General features: G+C 47.0%; 1 protein-coding gene across 1 annotated transcript in view; it reads left to right on the forward strand.

Moving 5' to 3' along the window:
* The first annotated feature begins 1,383 nt into the window (after window positions 1-1,383).
* Window positions 1,384-18,313, forward strand: part of FTCD (formimidoyltransferase cyclodeaminase) — a 152,562-nt gene continuing 135,632 nt past the window's right edge. The window contains exons 1-4 of the mRNA XM_078681446.1: window positions 1,384-1,535; window positions 1,998-2,126; window positions 2,953-3,041; window positions 6,384-6,563. Of these exons, the coding sequence (XP_078537572.1) occupies window positions 1,520-1,535; window positions 1,998-2,126; window positions 2,953-3,041; window positions 6,384-6,563 (414 nt within the window). The 5' untranslated portion in view covers window positions 1,384-1,519. The remainder of the gene's footprint in view (window positions 1,536-1,997; window positions 2,127-2,952; window positions 3,042-6,383; window positions 6,564-18,313) is intronic.

Below are 18,313 nucleotides of genomic sequence, written 5' to 3' on the forward strand. Positions count from 1 at the left end.
TACTAAATCACAAACATCCACCCTCATACAAATTCATACAACATTCACAAACACATATATCTGGAAAGTGGGAGACAAAAGATTGCAGTCTCCACAACCAATCAGAATGGCTGCGTTCAGCAGAAGCTGAACAGTATTGGTCGACACGCGTATTATCAGCAATATAATACGACCACAGTTGACTTTGACAGTCAGTGTCTTCCTCTGCTGATACACTTTTGTATTGACAGTATAAGTAAGTACCCTAGGATGAATGTATATCCTCAATAGTGGCAGTTATCAACAAACACAGGGTAGTCACAACGTGGAGTTCTGTCTCCCTTTTTGATTGTGGGGTCTCTTAAATTTTTTTGACTGTCCATCAAGGTGGTTGATGCACACCTCTATTTTGTCTGTATCCTTTCAGATTTTTTATCTATTGCTTCCATAGTAAGTATGGGGAGAGATACATTAAACTTTCTTGTTGTGTGCATGGCACAATATTCCTTGTCCCATGGTTTGGGTTTCTCTCCATAGTTCTAACCAAGATTTGAAATGTATGTCCAGTACGAAGGTACAATCTATCAACTTTGTCCTCTGCATGGGCCCTGAATACAATGGGTTTATTCCTTCCAGGTATCCCCTGGGTGTTGTGTTTTCTGGTATCTGGCTAAGGTCCTGAGTGCTACCATCCTTTATACCACTGAAACGCACGTCGACCAATACTGTTCAGATCCTGCTGAACGCAGCCATTCTAATTGGTTGTGGAGACTACAATCTTTTGTCTCCCACTTTTCAGATAAATATATTTGTGAATGTTGTATGAACAAGTAGGAGGGTGGATGTTTGTTTTGTAGTATGTATGAATCTCTTTTGATAATTCGGGGGTTATTTATGGTAAAATGTATTGCATTCAAGTTGTATACAATAATTGTCTATTTGTATGTACATGTTGAAAATATTTTTATATAAAAAAGAGAAATGCAAAAAAAAATTATATATAAAAATGAAGACAAATAAACAATGACAAAATTATAAAAGTCTTTCCTTTGAATCACATTGTCGTTAAGTTATAGTTGGTTAGCCCATGCTGAATTTAATTTCTGATCCGTGAAAGAAATATAGGTCATGAGGGAGTTTTTCTATATTTTTCAATTGCTTTCCCCTCTTCTCCTTGACCTCAAATTATCTCTTACAGAAGGGGTCCCCCATTTTTGCTTAAGCGTCTCGCAGTCAGGCCACTGATGCAATGTCTTGTTCCTCTATTTTCAGGATAGTGGCATTTCTGCTGACACCATTTCAATGAATGATGGTCCAGTGATGAAGCAATGGGAGTTTTAGAGTTCAATTGTAATGGCTCCTCTCTTTGCAGGTGATTGATGCCATCGCCAGTGCCATCTCACAGACAGAGGGTTGCCTCCTGCTGGATGTGGACCCCGGCCCTTCCACTAACCGCACAGTCTACACCTTTGTGGGGTCCCCCCAAGCTGTGGTGGAGGGGGCACTGAACGCAGCGAGGGCAGCATTCCCACTCATAGACATGACTCGTCATTCAGGTAAAGGCCGTTCCTAATGGTGGAGTGTCCATGTGGGTAGCCGTAACATGCCTTGTGTACGTAGGGCTTAATCGAAGGGGGTGGACCAGGAGGAGTGACCATCAGTTGCACAAGTGGATGATAAGCCAAAGGAAAGGAGTGTTCATGGACATGGTGTTTCTAAGCATTTGTTAGTGTGAGCCTAGTAGGAGGGAATTAACTAGTTCATGGTCATCACATGCTCTGGGCTCGTTAATGAGCACCCAAATGAAGGCAGTGTCTCAAAAAAGCAGCCATCACATGCAGCATACATGGTGGTCCAGTTCTATTATATGCACTCGTCCGGTTGGAGAGGGCCTTTGCAATGGATTAAGTGAGTTGATGACTATCCATCACATGTACAGTGTGGTTGAGGGAGTGTCATCGCATGTTCAGGGATAGAATGTGAAAGGTGAACAATTGCTTCTGTATCTCCTCCTCCAGGTGAACACCCGCGGATGGGGGCCCTGGACGTTTGCCCCTTTATACCTGTAAGAAATGTCTCCATGGAGGAGTGCATCTGCTGTGCTAATCGGTTTGGGCAGAAATTGGCATCTGAGCTGGGGGTGCCTGGTGAGTGAACAAGACTGTATTGCTTTGGTAGCGTTTATTGTAGTAACACTAGCTTGCGAATTCTGTATCACTGAAGAGTATGGCCAAGAGAACCCTTACAGATTACGGAATCTGTGATTAATAAGTGTGCACTTTATCCTTCCACCTGCCTATTAGGAGGCTTATTAAGCAGTAGGCATCTACATCTGTATCATTCATAAGACTTCCAGAAGACTCCTTGTCTCTAGGCATACAGTTTCCCAGTATTGGACTTTAAAATATCAACATAATACATACTGGGTGTTGTAGTGTTGATACAACTCAATCAAATAATTGGACGAAATTGTTTGTTCTAAGAAGCACTAGACTGGAATAATGTGTCCCAGATGAGATGCGGCCATCTATTGACCTTGCCCACTCGTGGTCTGTATGTCCAGAGCCTGTAGACTGCCACAGGGACAGATGTATAGGACCTTCGCAGGTACCAATCACTGGCTAGTTGCACTATTTTGGGTTAACAATTTTATGAAGAATCCTGAGTATAGGCTAGTACTGTCGTAGTGGGATAGTTCGTTAGGGTCCTGGAGTGGAGTCAGTAGGATCCCGATTAATGTTTATCCAGGATCCTGGCTGAGGCTGTGCTGGTGCCACAACTCTAGGTGGCAGGCTTTTTTGCAACCTGTGTTCGGTTTTGGCTCTCAACTCATCCAGTTACACTAGCTGAAAGTTTCTATTGGGTGTGCCTTGCTGGCCATTCTCAAGACCTAAGCTTTTGCCTTGAAAATCTCTTGCTTCATTGTCTTATGACCCGGACATGTGTTCAAGTGTATTCACTCTGTTTCCTCAGTTTACTTGTATGGAGAAGCTGCACGACAAGAGAGCCGTAGATCGCTGCCTGCCATCCGATCGGGTGAATACGAGGCCCTTCCGGACAAGGTAGGTTGACTCTTCCAACAAATGGGTTGGCTTGACACAATGGGGCTTAGCCTCTACTGTTTAGTTATGAGGTTGTACATGACAAAAAATATGCTCCTGGCATGCACTGGTGTTCACGTTTAGGCTTTTGTGGTTCTGGGATAGGCCAGAGTCATTAGAAGGGAGAAGAGCCTTACTGATTGCATTTCTGAAGGCTGATCTTCAGTTCTCACTTCCCAATATAAGCCTGGTGGGTTTTCTCTTGCCCCACCTCGCTCTCTTCCAGCTCTTCTGTGCCCAGTTTGAGACTGAGATTTCCATACCTGCACAACAATTACAGTAAGCCTTTGTTTCCGATCCGTTGTTAACCTTAATCACGATGTAAGCGAATATACATATGTAAGAACATTCGCTGGAGTACATAAACAACCATTGACTCACCCAGAAAACTCTACAGCATGGGTTTAAGACGAAAATCCAGTCTATTTACGTTGGACAATTACATTTATTTATTTATTTATTTAAAACATTTGTAGAGCGCGACTGTCACCTGGCAGGTATCCTGGCGCTGGTGGATTACTCCTGAGATATTGGGCGGGGGAGGTGAATAATGGGTGAGCGGTCATTAGGGGGGGGGGTGTGGGAAGAGCCATGTTTTGATTTGCTTCCTAAAGGGAAGGAGGTGTGGGATCTGGCGGATTTCGGCAGGTAGACTGTTCCAGAGCTTGGCCGCAGCCACCCTGAAGGATCTTCCCCCAATCCTGGCTTTCTTGCATCTGGGTATTTTCACAAGGCAGGCGGTTGCGGACCTAAGTGTTCTAGTGGGGATGTACCACGAGAACAGACGTTGAAGAGGTCTAGGTCCTGCACCGTGAAGAGCCTTGAAGACCAAGCAGAGGGCTTTGAAGGCGATGCGTTGCTTCAAAGGAAGCCAATGCAGCTCGGCCAAGGCAGCAGTGGCCGAGGATCTCCTGGTCCAACCCAGAGCCAGTTTGGCTGCTGCCGACTGAACTCGTTGGAGTCTGTCTAACTGTGTCGCAGGGGATTCAAACAGGAGAGCATTGCAGTAGTCAAGGCGACTAAGGATAGTGCACCTGACTATCAATGCTCGTGCTGAGGATGGTAATAAAGGCAGAATTTTACGCAGAGAGCGCATAAGGGCGGAGCAGGTGGCAACTGTTCTTGACACCTGCGTTTCCATGCTCAGTTGCTGGTTTAGCATGACGCCCAAATTGCGAACAGTGGTAACAGGTAGCGGATTGTTGGAGTTTTCCGGGGGCCAGAAATCAGTAGGCAGAGGGCGGGAGATGCGGCTCGCGGGACAGAACAGGACCTCGGTCTTAGAGGAGTTAAACTGGAGAGAGTTCCGATGCAACCAGCCTGCGGTGTCTCTTAGGCAGTTATGGAAGGCTTCAAAGGAGATGGAGTCTTCACCCTCCCAGGAGAAAAGAAGCTGGGTGTCGTCAGCATAGTTTACTGTGGTCATATTGTGTGATTTAATCAAAAGGACCAGAGGCTTCAGGTAAACATTAAAAAGAATTGGACTGATGGAGGAGCCCTGGGGGACACCGTGAGGGACAGGGGAGAAGGCCGATCGGAAAGGGGGAAGGGATACCGCCTGTTTCCTGTTGCTGAGGTAGGAGTGAAACCAGAGCAGAGCCGTACCATCAACACCTGCCTCTCTCAGCCTCTTAAGCAGAAGCCCATGCTGAGCAGGAAGTCGTTATTTGCTAAGTCAGCCTTGGTATTTTAAAGTTTTAAGTATGAATAGCGAATTGGGGGAGAACTAGTCTTGAAGTAGTTCTTAAAATCTTCAAAGCTTATTCAACTTACATATGGCGGTTCCCTTAACGTTTCAAATTTTCGTTCATTTCTTGAGTAATTCTTTAAGGTGAACTTTGGCTTTGGGGCCTCTTGACTTCGTTTTCTTCTCGTGTCCTGCTTCGGACTTTTTTCTAATCAGACGTAGAGATCTGACAGGAGGGGCGTCGAAATTCGATAGGGCCTGGGACTTATCGACTAATTCAAGAGACTGGCTCCTTTCCCTGTGGGATGGATGAATTGAAGGCTTATTTTTTAAACTAAATTCTTTCCCTCTCAGTCTACCCCAGGGCTATGTTGACAGGTTGTCCCTGCCCACACAGTGCCTCATTCCCCTCTTGGTAAAACCTCTGAGACCTTGTTGGTGTAATGTACAAAAGGAAGTCTTTTGTTTTTGGCTTGGAAAACAGTAAAGCCATGTGCAGATATGTTTCCTGTGACCATACAAGGAACAGTGTTTAGAGATGCAGCGAATACTTGGGGGAAACCTTTTCACGGGGCTTGCTCATTGTGGACAATATTGGTGGTAAGGTTGCCGGTGCCCCCCAGCAAGGTTATGAGAGCAGTCACAAAGCTGCCAGTGTTGAGAGAGCTGGTGAGGCTGGGTGTGTGAGCAGCCCAGGTCCTTAAGAGGCTTTGTGCTTAATGTGTGCCTGTGTTTGCCGGTGCTCGTCACCGACTCATTCCTAACCACCTGCATGTATTAATCCGAGTCTATCACATATCGTTGCTGGCTGTCCGATTTTTTTCATCAAACCACAATAGTTGCATGTTATACTTATGAAAAATATTATTAAACTAACACATCCAAGACACCCGTACTACCGGAGCTGACCAGGAAAATGGCTCCCTTGTAAGAGTGCGGTGATATGAAAGCGAATTCTTTCATTCGTTAACCGTGGCAGGGGCTGTGGGTGGTGCTACCTGCAGTGGTCTCCTGCCCTGGGCCATCGCACTGACATTCTTACTAAGTGCTACTTTGATATTCTGGTTGTGTACTCTGTTAAAAGAACGGTTTATTACCAACCTAAGTTTCACAAGGGAATTACTTGCAGACTGAATGTGCTTCTGAGGGAAACTAAGGCTGTTGCTGTCTCTACCCTAGAAACTGCTGCTCTTCAATGAAGGTTGCCGCTCTACTCTATCCATCACTCTGGAATCCCAAGCGCAACCTTCCACTCTTCCCGTGTGAGGTTATCTAGGGAGAGAGCAGTGCCTTACCTGCTATTGGTTGATAATGTGGTTGTGATTCTCAAACTGATAGGCTATCCATGGATTTCTGATCAACTTCAAGGGGTGGTTGGTTAGTGCCGGGGAGATTGCTTCTGCTGTGATTATCCTGGACAGTTAATGTCTTTATTTATTTTTTCTTTTACGTCTCACCAGAGTTGAATGACATTTGTCTGTGCACATTTAAACCAAATGTCCATGAAATAATTTGTATGCCTTTACAACCTGTGCGTTTCAGGGTGCGAGATGAGATTTCGGCAAGAGCAAAGATACTTGGGCCTCGTGACACTTTTTTTTTTTATCTTGTTCCAGCTCAAGAAACCAGAGTGGGCCCCAGATTTTGGACCGAGTACATTTGTTCCTAGCTGGGGAGCCAGTGTCACTGGAGCTCGCAAGTTCCTCATTGCATACAACATCAACCTGCTGTCCACCAAGGAGCTGGCCCACCGCATTGCCCTGGATATACGAGAGCAGGGCAGGGGCAAAGACCAGGTGAGAAAGGGGTGGTGGGACCAGAGTCTGGGAGGTGGCACCCTCTAGCAGTGCTTTTGCGACCCCTGGCCTCAGAGGTGGCTAAAGCAGAACCAAGAACAGAAGGTAGGTTTATTCTGATGAGCATTGTTTACCTTCTGCAGACTCCACTGGGAGATTATACTTGAAGTTAAATACATTCAGAAGTGGAATGGCTCTTTGTAGCACAAATACAAATAAAATAGAAAATAGACATTTTTATATATATATTTTTTTAATTGCGGGCATGCTACATTATTCTGAATACTTGAAAAAAACGTTTTTGAACAGAACGTTCATCTTTATGTTCAACATTTGTGATACTTTCTTACAAGCGATGCTGACTTGACACTTATCAACAAAAGGACTAAATGGAGCCACCAAGATCGTTTCTAGCCCCTACGAATTAGTACTAGGGCTTGACCTTTATTGTCAATCACTACTGTGTCATCAGGATTAAGGCCTTGTAGCCTTATTTCCTAGGATTCAGGGAAGAATCCTGTGATGTCATTGAGACCACTTGCGCTACCCCTGACGTTTTGGTGAATTGGCATTCATGGTTTGAGGATATGCCAATTGCCATCAGAGGGATAGTCTGGCACGGTGATGTAGAAGTATAAGAAGGAGGAGCAAAGTCCAGACGCAGGTACACAAGGGAATGGATGTTCGGGGGAAGAAGCAGGTTGGAGCGTGGTGAGGGAGGCACCCGATGGGAAAGGGAGCCTAAAGTCAAAAGGGGGTAGGACCCGGTTAGGGGTCCTGTACATGTCTGATGGGAAATGAAAACCAAAAGAGGCAGTCAAACATGGATTGAATACTGTAGCGGTCTAGTGTTTCTGTCCCCCTCGGGACAGAACCCCGGAAGCACCACTATACTTTGTAGCCCTATGGCCAGGCGTGGCCAGAGAGGGCTTAAATAAAGAGACCGGAGTCGCTCTGGACTTCCGGTCCATGCCTGCAAGATAACGTGTTGGTGTCTATTATTCCTGCATGCATGTGTGACCCAGCTGCCCTCATTGTGACGTAGAGAAGCGCCCTTACACTGGTGACGAGGGTGGGATGCGAGTGGTTTGCGTTGCGGAAGACAACCCCCTCTGACGAACCAGAGAGCCGCGCCTCACTGAATAACGGCAGTGGCGGCATATCCTGAGACCGCATAAAACACCGCAACAGATGTCAGGTAAGCAGCGCAGAGAAGGCCCGACCTGCACAAGTTACCTGCAGTAACTCCGGTGCCTGTTCGCATCACCAGAAGGCCCGCGGCGTGTCCCTCATCGATCCGCGGCACTACAGCAAGTGCGCGCATGCGCAGTGACACCAAAAACACAGCTCGCTCCAGGAACAGCATGAAGGGAGCGCGCGAACACGTGAATCAGCCGGCACACAGCCCCATACCAAACCTGAGCCAACAAACAATAAACTGCATCCCCATGGCACCTCTGGCATCAATGAGAGTACGCACAGAGAGCAGAAAGACTGACCACAAGCACAAGCTAATACATATTACTAGTGCCAGAGACAGTAGCAAACACTGAGAAAATCGTTAACCGAGATCCAAAAGGGCAAGAACCCTGAGTCAACAAGTATTGGCAAAAACAAGTGAATCAAATCAAGAGTGATCAACAAACACTAGCAAAGGAGAAAGCAAAGGACATCCGAACAAGGGCTTTCACCACAAGACAACGCGCCATGTCAAATCAACCAGCTCCAGCAGCACAACAAGCCGCACCCCCTGCGCAGCCGCCACCACATCCAGTACACTCCCAAATTCACGCGCTACCCCCGTTTAGTGAGCTAATTGACTCATCCACTGTGTCACGATGTGGACGGTATGGGTTGGGCGCCTCAACAACTACTTCGTGGCAACAAGAGAGATGGACGGAGCCGTTAAAAGATCATTACTCCTTCATTTTGCGGGAGATTAAATATACAAATTGTTTGCGCACCTCCCGAACACTGGCGCACCCACTGACTATGATGCAGCAGTCAGAGCATTGAATGCTCATTTTGATCCCCAGCTCAACCCTCACTACGAGTGCTTCAAATTCAGACAAGCCAGACAAAGAGAAGGAGAGACAATGGATGCCTTCCACAATGGATGCCTTCCACTTGCGCCACAGAGAGCTAGTAAGCACATGCACCGAGGATGATCCGACCAAAGAGGTGACGGCGCAACTCATCCAAGGCTGCCGCAACAAGACATTGCGAACACTCCTACTTCGACAGCCATGCATCACCCTAGAAGAAATTCTAATCCTTGCTATGTCGCATGAACTGTCTGACATCCGAGCAACCGCAATAGAGGCCGCATTTACACAACAGACGGATCCAGCTGTCAGCGTAAAACCAGAGCAGGTTCACGCCATCCGAACACCGATCAGAGGTGGGCGAGGAAGGTGGCCCACCAGAACGAAACGACTAACACCGTGCGCATACTGTGGGAAAGAAGAACACAACCCGGATGGATGCCCGGCGAGAGGGAAAACGTGCACCAAGTGTGGCATCCCCAACCATTTCACGAGCGTGTGTCGAGGATACCGAGGCAGAAATAATCCAGGAAAGAAGACACTGATGGGAGCTGTAAGACACCTCTCGCTTGAGGAGTCCTCAACTTCACATTCAACAAAGACGTTCTCTCGCCAACACCCGCGCCTAGACGATTCCTCAACAGAAGACGACGAAGAAGGAGTGACCTGAAGAAAAGATGAATACCGCAGCCGAAGTGCAACATTGAGATTGCTGGATCTTCAGTAACCGGCCTGATCGACATGGGAGCAACTGTTAACGTAATGGGTGTGCAACAATACAAAAACCTCAACCCGAGGCCACCACTCACTCCTTCCAAAATCAGAATCCTAACATATGGAAGTCACAAACCGCTTCCCCTGAAAGGCAAAATGGTGGTTCAGGTAAAATCCTAGGACCAAGAAGTCACAACAACATTTCACGTTGTCGATAGAGAGGCAGATATACTGGTCAGAAGCCATACCGCTGAGGATCTCAATCTGATCGCATTTGCCAACTCAGTGAAAATACTACAGACTGAGGACATACTAGAACTATTCCCCCAACTATTTAAAGGTCTAGGAAACAATCAAGAGACAACCAGTGAAGCTGCACATTGACAGGGCAGTTCAACCCGTAGCATTGAGACACTAACGAATCCCTTTTCATCTCCGGCCACTAGTTGAGCAGGAACTCCTGAAACTAGAACAACAAGGGTTGATTGAGAAGGTAACAGGGCCCACTCCGTGGGTGTCACCCATGGTAATAGCCGAAAAGCCGAAACCACCAGGAATAATTCGGATTTGCATCGACATGAGAATGCCCAATCAGGCCATAAAACGAGAGAGACACTTAACGCCAACAGTTGATGACATTTTAGCTGAGCCCAACGGATCGCAATGGTTCTCGAAGTTAGAATTAAATGCTGGATATCACCAGCTGAAGTTAGCTGAAGAGAGCAGATACATCACTAAATTCTCAACCCATCTCTGACTTCGCAGGTATAAGAGGCTTAATTTTGTAATATCGTCTGCCGCAGAAATATTTCAAAATGCAGTGAGATTTTATCCAGCCTCCAAGGCGTCCTCAATGTAAGCGATGATATTTTGATCCACTCCAAGACAATTGAAGAACACCACTGACGACTCCGAGCTACCTTGCAGCGGCTAGCTGTGCATGGCGTGACCCTTCACAAAGAAAAATCTGAATCTTTCTTAAAACAATTGACTTCTTTGGGTACGTGTTCAGTTCAGAAGGTGTCAAAGTAGACCCCAGAAAGTCTCAGGCAATTCAACTTGCTCCTGCTCCGACCAGCGCGTCCGAAGTAAGAAGCTGCCTAGGGATGGCAACATACTGTGCAAGAGTCATTCCAAACCTAGCAACGATCGCGGAACCTCTGCGAAACCTCACAAAGAAAGAAACACCATGGCAGTGGACATCCGATGAGGAAAGAGCATTTAACCAAATAAAATCAGCCCTATTAGACAGTACCACAATGGCATACTTTGATACTACTCGGCCCACTGAAGTACTGGTTGATGCCAGCTCAGTGGGTTTAGGAGCGTTACTCACCCAAGAGACTGAAACAGGAACCTGGGTCCCGTTAGCCTTTGCGAGCAAATCACTGACCGCAACCGAAGCTCGGTATTTACAGATAGAGCGAGAAGCACTAGCCGTCAAGTGGGCATGCAATCATTTTCACTTATGTGAGCGGCCACCCCTTCCGAATGGTGACAGATCACCAACCAATTCTACCATTGTTCAAAGAGACAGCTCCACACCCACCTCCTAGGATGGAAAGGTGGGCAATACAGTTGCAACATTACCAAATGGAGCTGATATATCGACCTGGTGCAAAGAATCCTGCGGATTTTCTATCTCTCCACCCGGCCGTCACAGCTGAAACAGACGTTGACCAAGAATCAAAAACCGAAGAGTTTGTCAACATGATCTCCCAGTGGTGGTGCCCGCGTGCTCTGTCACTTGAGGTAGTAAAAACACACATGGACACGGGTGTAATTCTCAAGCGCGTAGCCGAGGCCTTGAAGAATGGATCTTGGGAAGGTTTTCTAAAAAATGTCCACGGATGGAATGAGGCTGACAGAACACGCCTAGGAAAATTCTGGAGAGTTTGCGACGAGCTTAGTGCTGCAGAAAATGGCATCATCTTGAGAGACTCATGGGTCGTAATACCGAAAAGCTTACAAGAACAAGCCACAATCCTCGTACATGAAGGACACCAAGGCACTGGGAGAATGAAATCAAGGAGGAGGGAGAAGGTGTGGTTCCCTGATCTAGAAGAGTGTGGACATGGTAGTACGCAACTGTAGGGCTTGCCAGATCACCAGCAGTTCAGAAGCCCCAGCTCAGTAATCACAGAAGATCCGGCTCCGTCGCCTTGGTCGTGGGTGAGCCTTGATTTTGGAAGCTTCCCTGTTTGGAGAGTAACAGTGGCCCTTGTTGATAGTTACACAAAATATCAGATAGTAGAAGTATCACCGTCTACAAGTTTTGCAAACATACAACTGATCCTGGATAAGTAGTTTGCCCTATCCGGACTGCCTCACGTCCTCAAAACAGACAACGGGCCTCCGTTCCAAGGTAACAAATTCAAAGACTTTCTGAAAGGACTAGGAATAAAGCACCACTGAATTACTCCGCAGTGGCCACAAGCTAACGGAGAAGTTGAACGGTTCATGCGCACCATCAATAAAATACTGCGCATTGCAACGGCAGAGGACAAAGATCCGGAAGTAGCCCTTCAACACTTCTGAAGAGAATACAGGAGCACACCCCACTGCATGACGCAACGATCTCCCTGGTCGCTCATGCTGACAGGCAATTGGCGTGACATGCTACCCATGGCTGACAACTGGGCTCCTAATCCCTACAACCCGGCAGGTATACAAGAAAGAAGACGCAATAACGACAAGTTCAGTTGTCGAGGAAGGTCGCGCACACGTTTGATGATCCCAGGGAGTGCTGTGCTAATACAGAACAGGCGGACTGGGGGAGAGTTCCGCACTCCATATGAGCCTAGGCCATGGACTGTAAAGTCAATGAAAGGAACAGCCATCACCGTGGAACGCAATGGGGAAGTGATAACAAGAAACATATCCTGGTTCAAGCAAGTTCCACCAGTGGCTGGAGCACCTCCAGTCACAGAGCCATCACAGAGTGTGGATCTTCAGTTGGACACCTCTGAAGACAATCCTGGTGAATTCTCAGGAGCAAATCCCGCGAGGACATCACCATCCAAGATTACCAGCCCTGAATGCATGGCGAGTGGCAGATGATTGGGGAGTCCTCGACAAGAGCGGGAAGTCTGCCAGCGTCCGTATAACCTCAGACCGAATCCACGGCCCAGCCAGAGACTAGCAGATTTTGCATGTTAAAGTTTGTCATTAATTTTGTTAGAGGACTAATTTGGGATGGGATGTAGCGGTCTAGTGTTTCTGTTCCCCTCGGGACAGAACCCTGGAAGCACCACTACACGTTGTAGTCCAAGGCGTGGCCAGAGAGGGCTTAAATAAAGAGACCGGAGTCACTCAGGACTTCCGGTCCATGCCTCCAAGCTAACGTGTTGATGTCTATTATTCCTGCATGCATGTGTGACCCAGCTGCCCTCATTGTGACGTAGAGAAGCACCCTTACAAATACCATGAGCCGAGGCGGCCGGGACATGAGTGATCATAGACAAAATAGGAGAGGAGATTAGGGAAGTGGGGTGAGAATGGGGCAGGCGACATGTTAGTACTGAGGTGCAGGACTACTGCACAATGTCGAGGAGGGAACTGAACCGGTGGTTCCTCCTTAGGAGTGAAGGAGCGTACACGCCCCCCACTGCTGCAGAAAGAGTGAAAAATAAAATGGTAATAGATTTTATTTTTTACTCTCTGCTGAACTGAGTGCTGCGGCAGGTCCAGTGCACCATTGCTGTTGATTGGCAGCAATGAAGAGTGGCCACTTCAGTTTAAGTGCTCATATAGGTCTGGCCTGCTATCTTACTACGGCCAGCCCGACATGTGCAATTCAAATCTCTCCAACCCAGTTGTTTTAGGTAGGTGGGTTGACGAGCAGGCACAGGCCTCCAGTGCCTTTCGGAGCACTGAGGCAGCCTGCTCCAGCCAATCCAGACTCTTCACTCATGCTGCTTAACTTTGGTAACCTCATTAGAGCAGAGTGTGGATTGGATAAGGTATTGGCTGTGTGATGTCACCTCACGCTTGGAGAAGTCTGGAGCCAGGGACTGGATAGCATCGAGGACCTGCTGCGGTAGAAGGTAAGAAACTTGTATTTCTTCTTTCTTAGAATCTTATTTGTGTTTAAATGTAGTAATTTTTGTGTGTATGGTTTAATATATAAAGTGGTTTACAAATTGAGGCTGAGACTTTTAAACCACACCTATCATTTAGAGTGGATGCAATATCAATAAGTGGTGCTCGGATCTGGAGGATTAGCCTCCTAAACCTCCATATAGGGATATAAATCCCCAAATTATTTTACACAAATGATCAGCACTCACTATGCATTCCTTATGCAACAATTGAACATTCCATATAATCTGAATTAAGTAATGCACTAACTCCATTCATGTTTGTTTAAAAATCTTTCTTCATAGTCCTTTATTAGTGTTCTTCTTTTTCACATATTATCCATCCATGTAGCCAACTCGTTTAATCTCTTCCCAGAGACTTCTTCAGGGCTTTTCAATGTCCTCACACCCGTACTTATTTGTAGATAAACTTTCATAAAAAATGCAAACCCATTTTATTCAATTTTGTCGTTTATTTGTACACTTCCTAGTCGATCGGTTCATTCAGAGAAAGTTATCAGTAAATTTTGTTCTTGCCCATGTTTGCATCAGAATCGAAGTCACTCTTCTTTACATCCAATGCAGTTTCAAATTGATGGCTGGTGTACCATGTTGGATGTAAAGAAGAGTAACTCATTGCTGTTACTAAGACAGATGCAACCCCTATTCCAATGGCTGATGAAGTTTCTCAGTACTTTTGAGTTGAATTCAGGGTGCAGGCAAATTAGTCTCCTAATTCTCAATCCCAGATGGACATTACCAGTTTACTGTTTGGCCTTTGGTTTAAAGAATGCCCCCGTCACCTTCCAAAGGTTGGTGAACAAAGGCCTGGCTGTCCTGGAGTCCTTTAGTGCAGCATATCTTGATTATTTTGCTGTCTATAGCACCACTTAGCAGGATCACTTGCTCCACCATGGTAGGGTCCTTGAGGTTCTGCAGAGAGCTGGACTCGCTATCAAGGCAAGCAAGTGCCTGATAGGACAGGGCTCAGTTGTATCGGGCCACCTTCGAGGTGGAGGCCAAGTTCAACCCTTAGAGCCCAAGATCTAGACTATTCTGGACTGGGAGGCCCCAACAACCCAGGCTCAAGTCAGGGCATTCCTTGGCTTGACTGGGTACTGCAAGAGGTTTGTGAAGGGGTGTGGTACCACGTTGGCACTCCTCACAGAACTGACCTACAAGAAAAAACCCTGGAAAGTAAACTGGACAAAGATGTCCAAATGCTTTTGACACTCTGAAGGAAGCAATGTGCATAGCACCCGTTCTAAAAGTTCCAGATTATGCCAAGCGGTTCATTGTGCAGACAGATGCATCTGGGCATGGGATAGGAGCAGTCCTATCACAGACCAAAGATGCTAGCCAGGACTTGCCTGTTGCTTTTATTTGCAGGAGATTACTCCCCAGAGAACACCATAGGAGTGCCATTGAGAGGGAGGCCTTTGCTGGGGTTTGGTCCTTGAAGAAGCCGAGCCCATACCTGTTTGCTACTCATTCCCTTGTACAAACTGATCACCGGCCTCTTGGATTGCTAATGCAAATGAAAGAAGAAAATCTTAAACTATTGAGGTGGTTCCTCGCCCTACAGGAAATGGACTTTACAGTGGAACTATTGCTTAATTTGTAACAAAAAAACAAGAGTCAGGGCTCATCAGGAGGCCACAGCAGCTTGCACCACACATGTGCCCTAACATGCTGCCAATGATAATAAAAACACAGCTACTAACTGACACACTCCTACAAGTCTGATAATTCAGACTAGTCCAGCCCCCAAAGCGATAAGCATGGCTTGGTTGGCAGGCAATAGTAATTTCTAATGTATACTTCACTAATGTAAAACCATGTCCGCAAACTCACCAATGTCCAAACCAGCCTCGTGGAGCTCAACAGTGTGCCGATCAGATCGTCATGCCGGGAGGTGCAAGACCGATGTCTGTGGAAGTCTGCTTTGATTGTCTTTTCCTCTTGTTTCAAGATCATCCTTGCCAGCTTGAAGAGGAGCTCATTGGAATGGGCCAGTCTTGTTTACCTGCTCATGCACTTGTCAACTCCAATGATGATGTCCCATTCTAGAGGGTCATGAACAATCAAAACTAATGACATGCCCAGGAAATCTGCCAGACTGGCACTGCCCCCTCTTTGGAAAGAACTTTCCTGCAAGTTATTGGAATCAAGGTTATTGACACCATACTCTCCACCACTCTCCAATCAGCTCAAGTCCCTGAATTTAACTTTGCCAAGAGTGATTTTGTTTGATTGAACAATCAGATGCCCTCAGTGGTATACCACTACTTTTGCCTTCTTGGACACCACCTCCCTGAAACCTTCTAGTAGTAGTCCACTTTCAACTCCCGATTAAGTTAATTCCTTCTGCCATGACTGTCAAGACAGCCAACCTCCAAGTGATCCAGAATAATGCGACAGGACTGCTAGTGAGAAAGCACTAGAAGTTCTCTCTCCAACACTGAAATCTCTGATCTAGCTCCATTTTACCTCCTGCGCCACCTCAAAACTACCCAAAAGGCAAGTTACAGCGCCGCAAACCTAGATATGCCAAATACTTCTCTAAAGAAGGGAAGAGCCTTCTCCAGATCCCATGAACCTAAAGTAGAAAGCAGGAGGCCGATACTTTGCAGGTCAAGCATCTTTACTATGAATGCACTCTTAACTGAACCTCTTCAACAACCTCATTACAAAGTTGTCCACCCTGCAACAAAGCCATCCATCTTACGGAAAGATTGACCACCATGCAACCAAGCCAACCACCTTGAAAACAAGCACTTTCACCACCCTCCCCCTTTACTACTCCCGCTACAATGCAGGGAACCTCACAACAAAGCAGACCTCCATGCAACAAGACCAATTACATCAAAACAAAGATATCTATCTTGCAACAAGGATATGTACCACACTGCATAGCTACAGCAAGGATGACCACCTTGCTACAATGTTCACAACCTCTCACCGAAGTCAAAAACTACACCCTCTGACAACTTGTTTTAAAATTCTGACCCATCTTGAACCAGTGCAATAGGAAGACCCATGCTGCATCAGTTTTACATTGAATGAATGAGCAATTTATATAGCGAAAACACATGCCCTAAGGCATCAACACGCTAAATTACATTCATTAACTTATTGCCTAGTCATCCTCCAGGCTACTTCCTGGCCACAATAAGTCTTGCACCCACGTCCCCAGGTAACAAAAGTCACCACAACTTTAGTGACAAACATACAAGAGAAGGGAAACTGGAGAAAAAAGTTAGAATTTCAAAATGAAAGAACAAATGAAAATGCAAATTGTTCCGACTTGATATTAAACAAGAAACGGGAAGACCTCATGCAGTCAGGTTGACTGGATTCTCTATCTTTTACAAGACAATTGCAGGTGGCATTTCTGCAGTGAAAACCACCCTGGTGAGATTGAGAGGCATGATGCCAGTCGCTTTGCTGCTCCACTGGTCTGGTCTCATGCGGTCTGGGATCATTATTCATCAGTCCATTGTAATGATCGTAGATATGATTGTGAGTGTATTAGCTTTCTACCTTTAAAATGCTGGTTGTGATTTTTGGAATGTTGTACTTTTAAGGTCATAGAAGCCGAAATAGAGTTACTGACTGACTAAAAAGAGTCTACGATGCCTCTAACTAACCCCAACCCCAAATGTGCCATCGAATGAGCACAGGGCAAGCTGTGTGGAGACGGCTGGGATTGGCTAGGCAGTGCGACTTCTAAGCTAATCATAGCTCGGCTCATAGTTTGGCCTCCGAACATGGTGGGGACGCGCTCACCAGTTTTTGGCTTTCGCCGTGAGGGGAACAGCTTTCCTCAATTCTATCACCCACTGCCTTCTCTCCTGTCACCGGCCGTGAGGGAAATGGCTAGGTGACTGATTGCCCTGCCAACCGGGTCCTGCCGTAAGGGGAACTGCACCGCAAGGACTCCAAGCCCCAACAGGCATTGCCGGACACCTGCTGAAGGTGTCCTCTAGGTGCCAGGAGGCGCGGTGAATTGAGTTGCCCTCCTGCAGCGCGGGACGCACTCACCAGTTTTAGGCTTTCACCATGAGGGGAATGGCTTCCCTCAATTCTTTCACCCACTGCCTTCCCTCCTGTCACCGGCCGTGAGGGAAACGGCTAGGTGACTGATTGCCCTGCCAACCGGGTCCCGCCGTGAGGGGAATGGCACCGCAAGGACTCCAAGCCCCAGCAGGCATTGCTGGAAGCCTGCTGAGGGCGTCATCGAGGCACCAGGAGGCGTGGTAAATAGAGAGTGGCCCTCCCGCAGCACCAGTGGCATAACGAAACTTGAGGGGGGCCCCCCTGCAATGCACATGGAGGGCCCCCCCCCCCACGGTCTGGCGCACCACCTACCACTTTGCCTCAACACAAAAAAATCTGATCTATTTTGATCTAAAACCTCCAATATTTAATGAAATGCCTCTATTGTTGTGATCAAAGGTCTAATGAGAAAGTGGGAAACCCTCTTAACATATAAGCTACGCCATTTGCAACAATACTGTCAAAAGCAGAATATTTGACTGACGCAGCAATCAAAACAATGCCAAGGAGTGATCCTATCAGGCCCGGACTGGCCGTTGCGGGCACCGGGCAATCCCCCGGTCGGCCGCAAGGGTGGGGGCCGTTTTTGGGCCCAAGGGGGCCGTTTTTGTTACAGGGACGTTTTTGCAGCATAGCTGCAAAATCGGCCCTGTAACAAATTCGGCGGAAAAGCGGCCCTGGTAAAGAGCTCGGTGGCATCCCCCCCTCGCCCAGGGGGAGGAGGGGGGCCGGCCGAGCACTTTGCCAGGGCCGGTTTTGGTTCCCAGTCCGGCCCTGGATCCTATTGTCTCAGGAACTGTGTATGGCTGAAGAACAAAGAACTATGAAGGGTTTGAATTAGAATTTACATTGA

This window comes from Lissotriton helveticus, chromosome 3_1 (genome assembly GCF_964261635.1).
Source record: "Lissotriton helveticus chromosome 3_1, aLisHel1.1, whole genome shotgun sequence".
Lineage (NCBI taxonomy): Eukaryota > Metazoa > Chordata > Amphibia > Caudata > Salamandridae > Lissotriton > Lissotriton helveticus.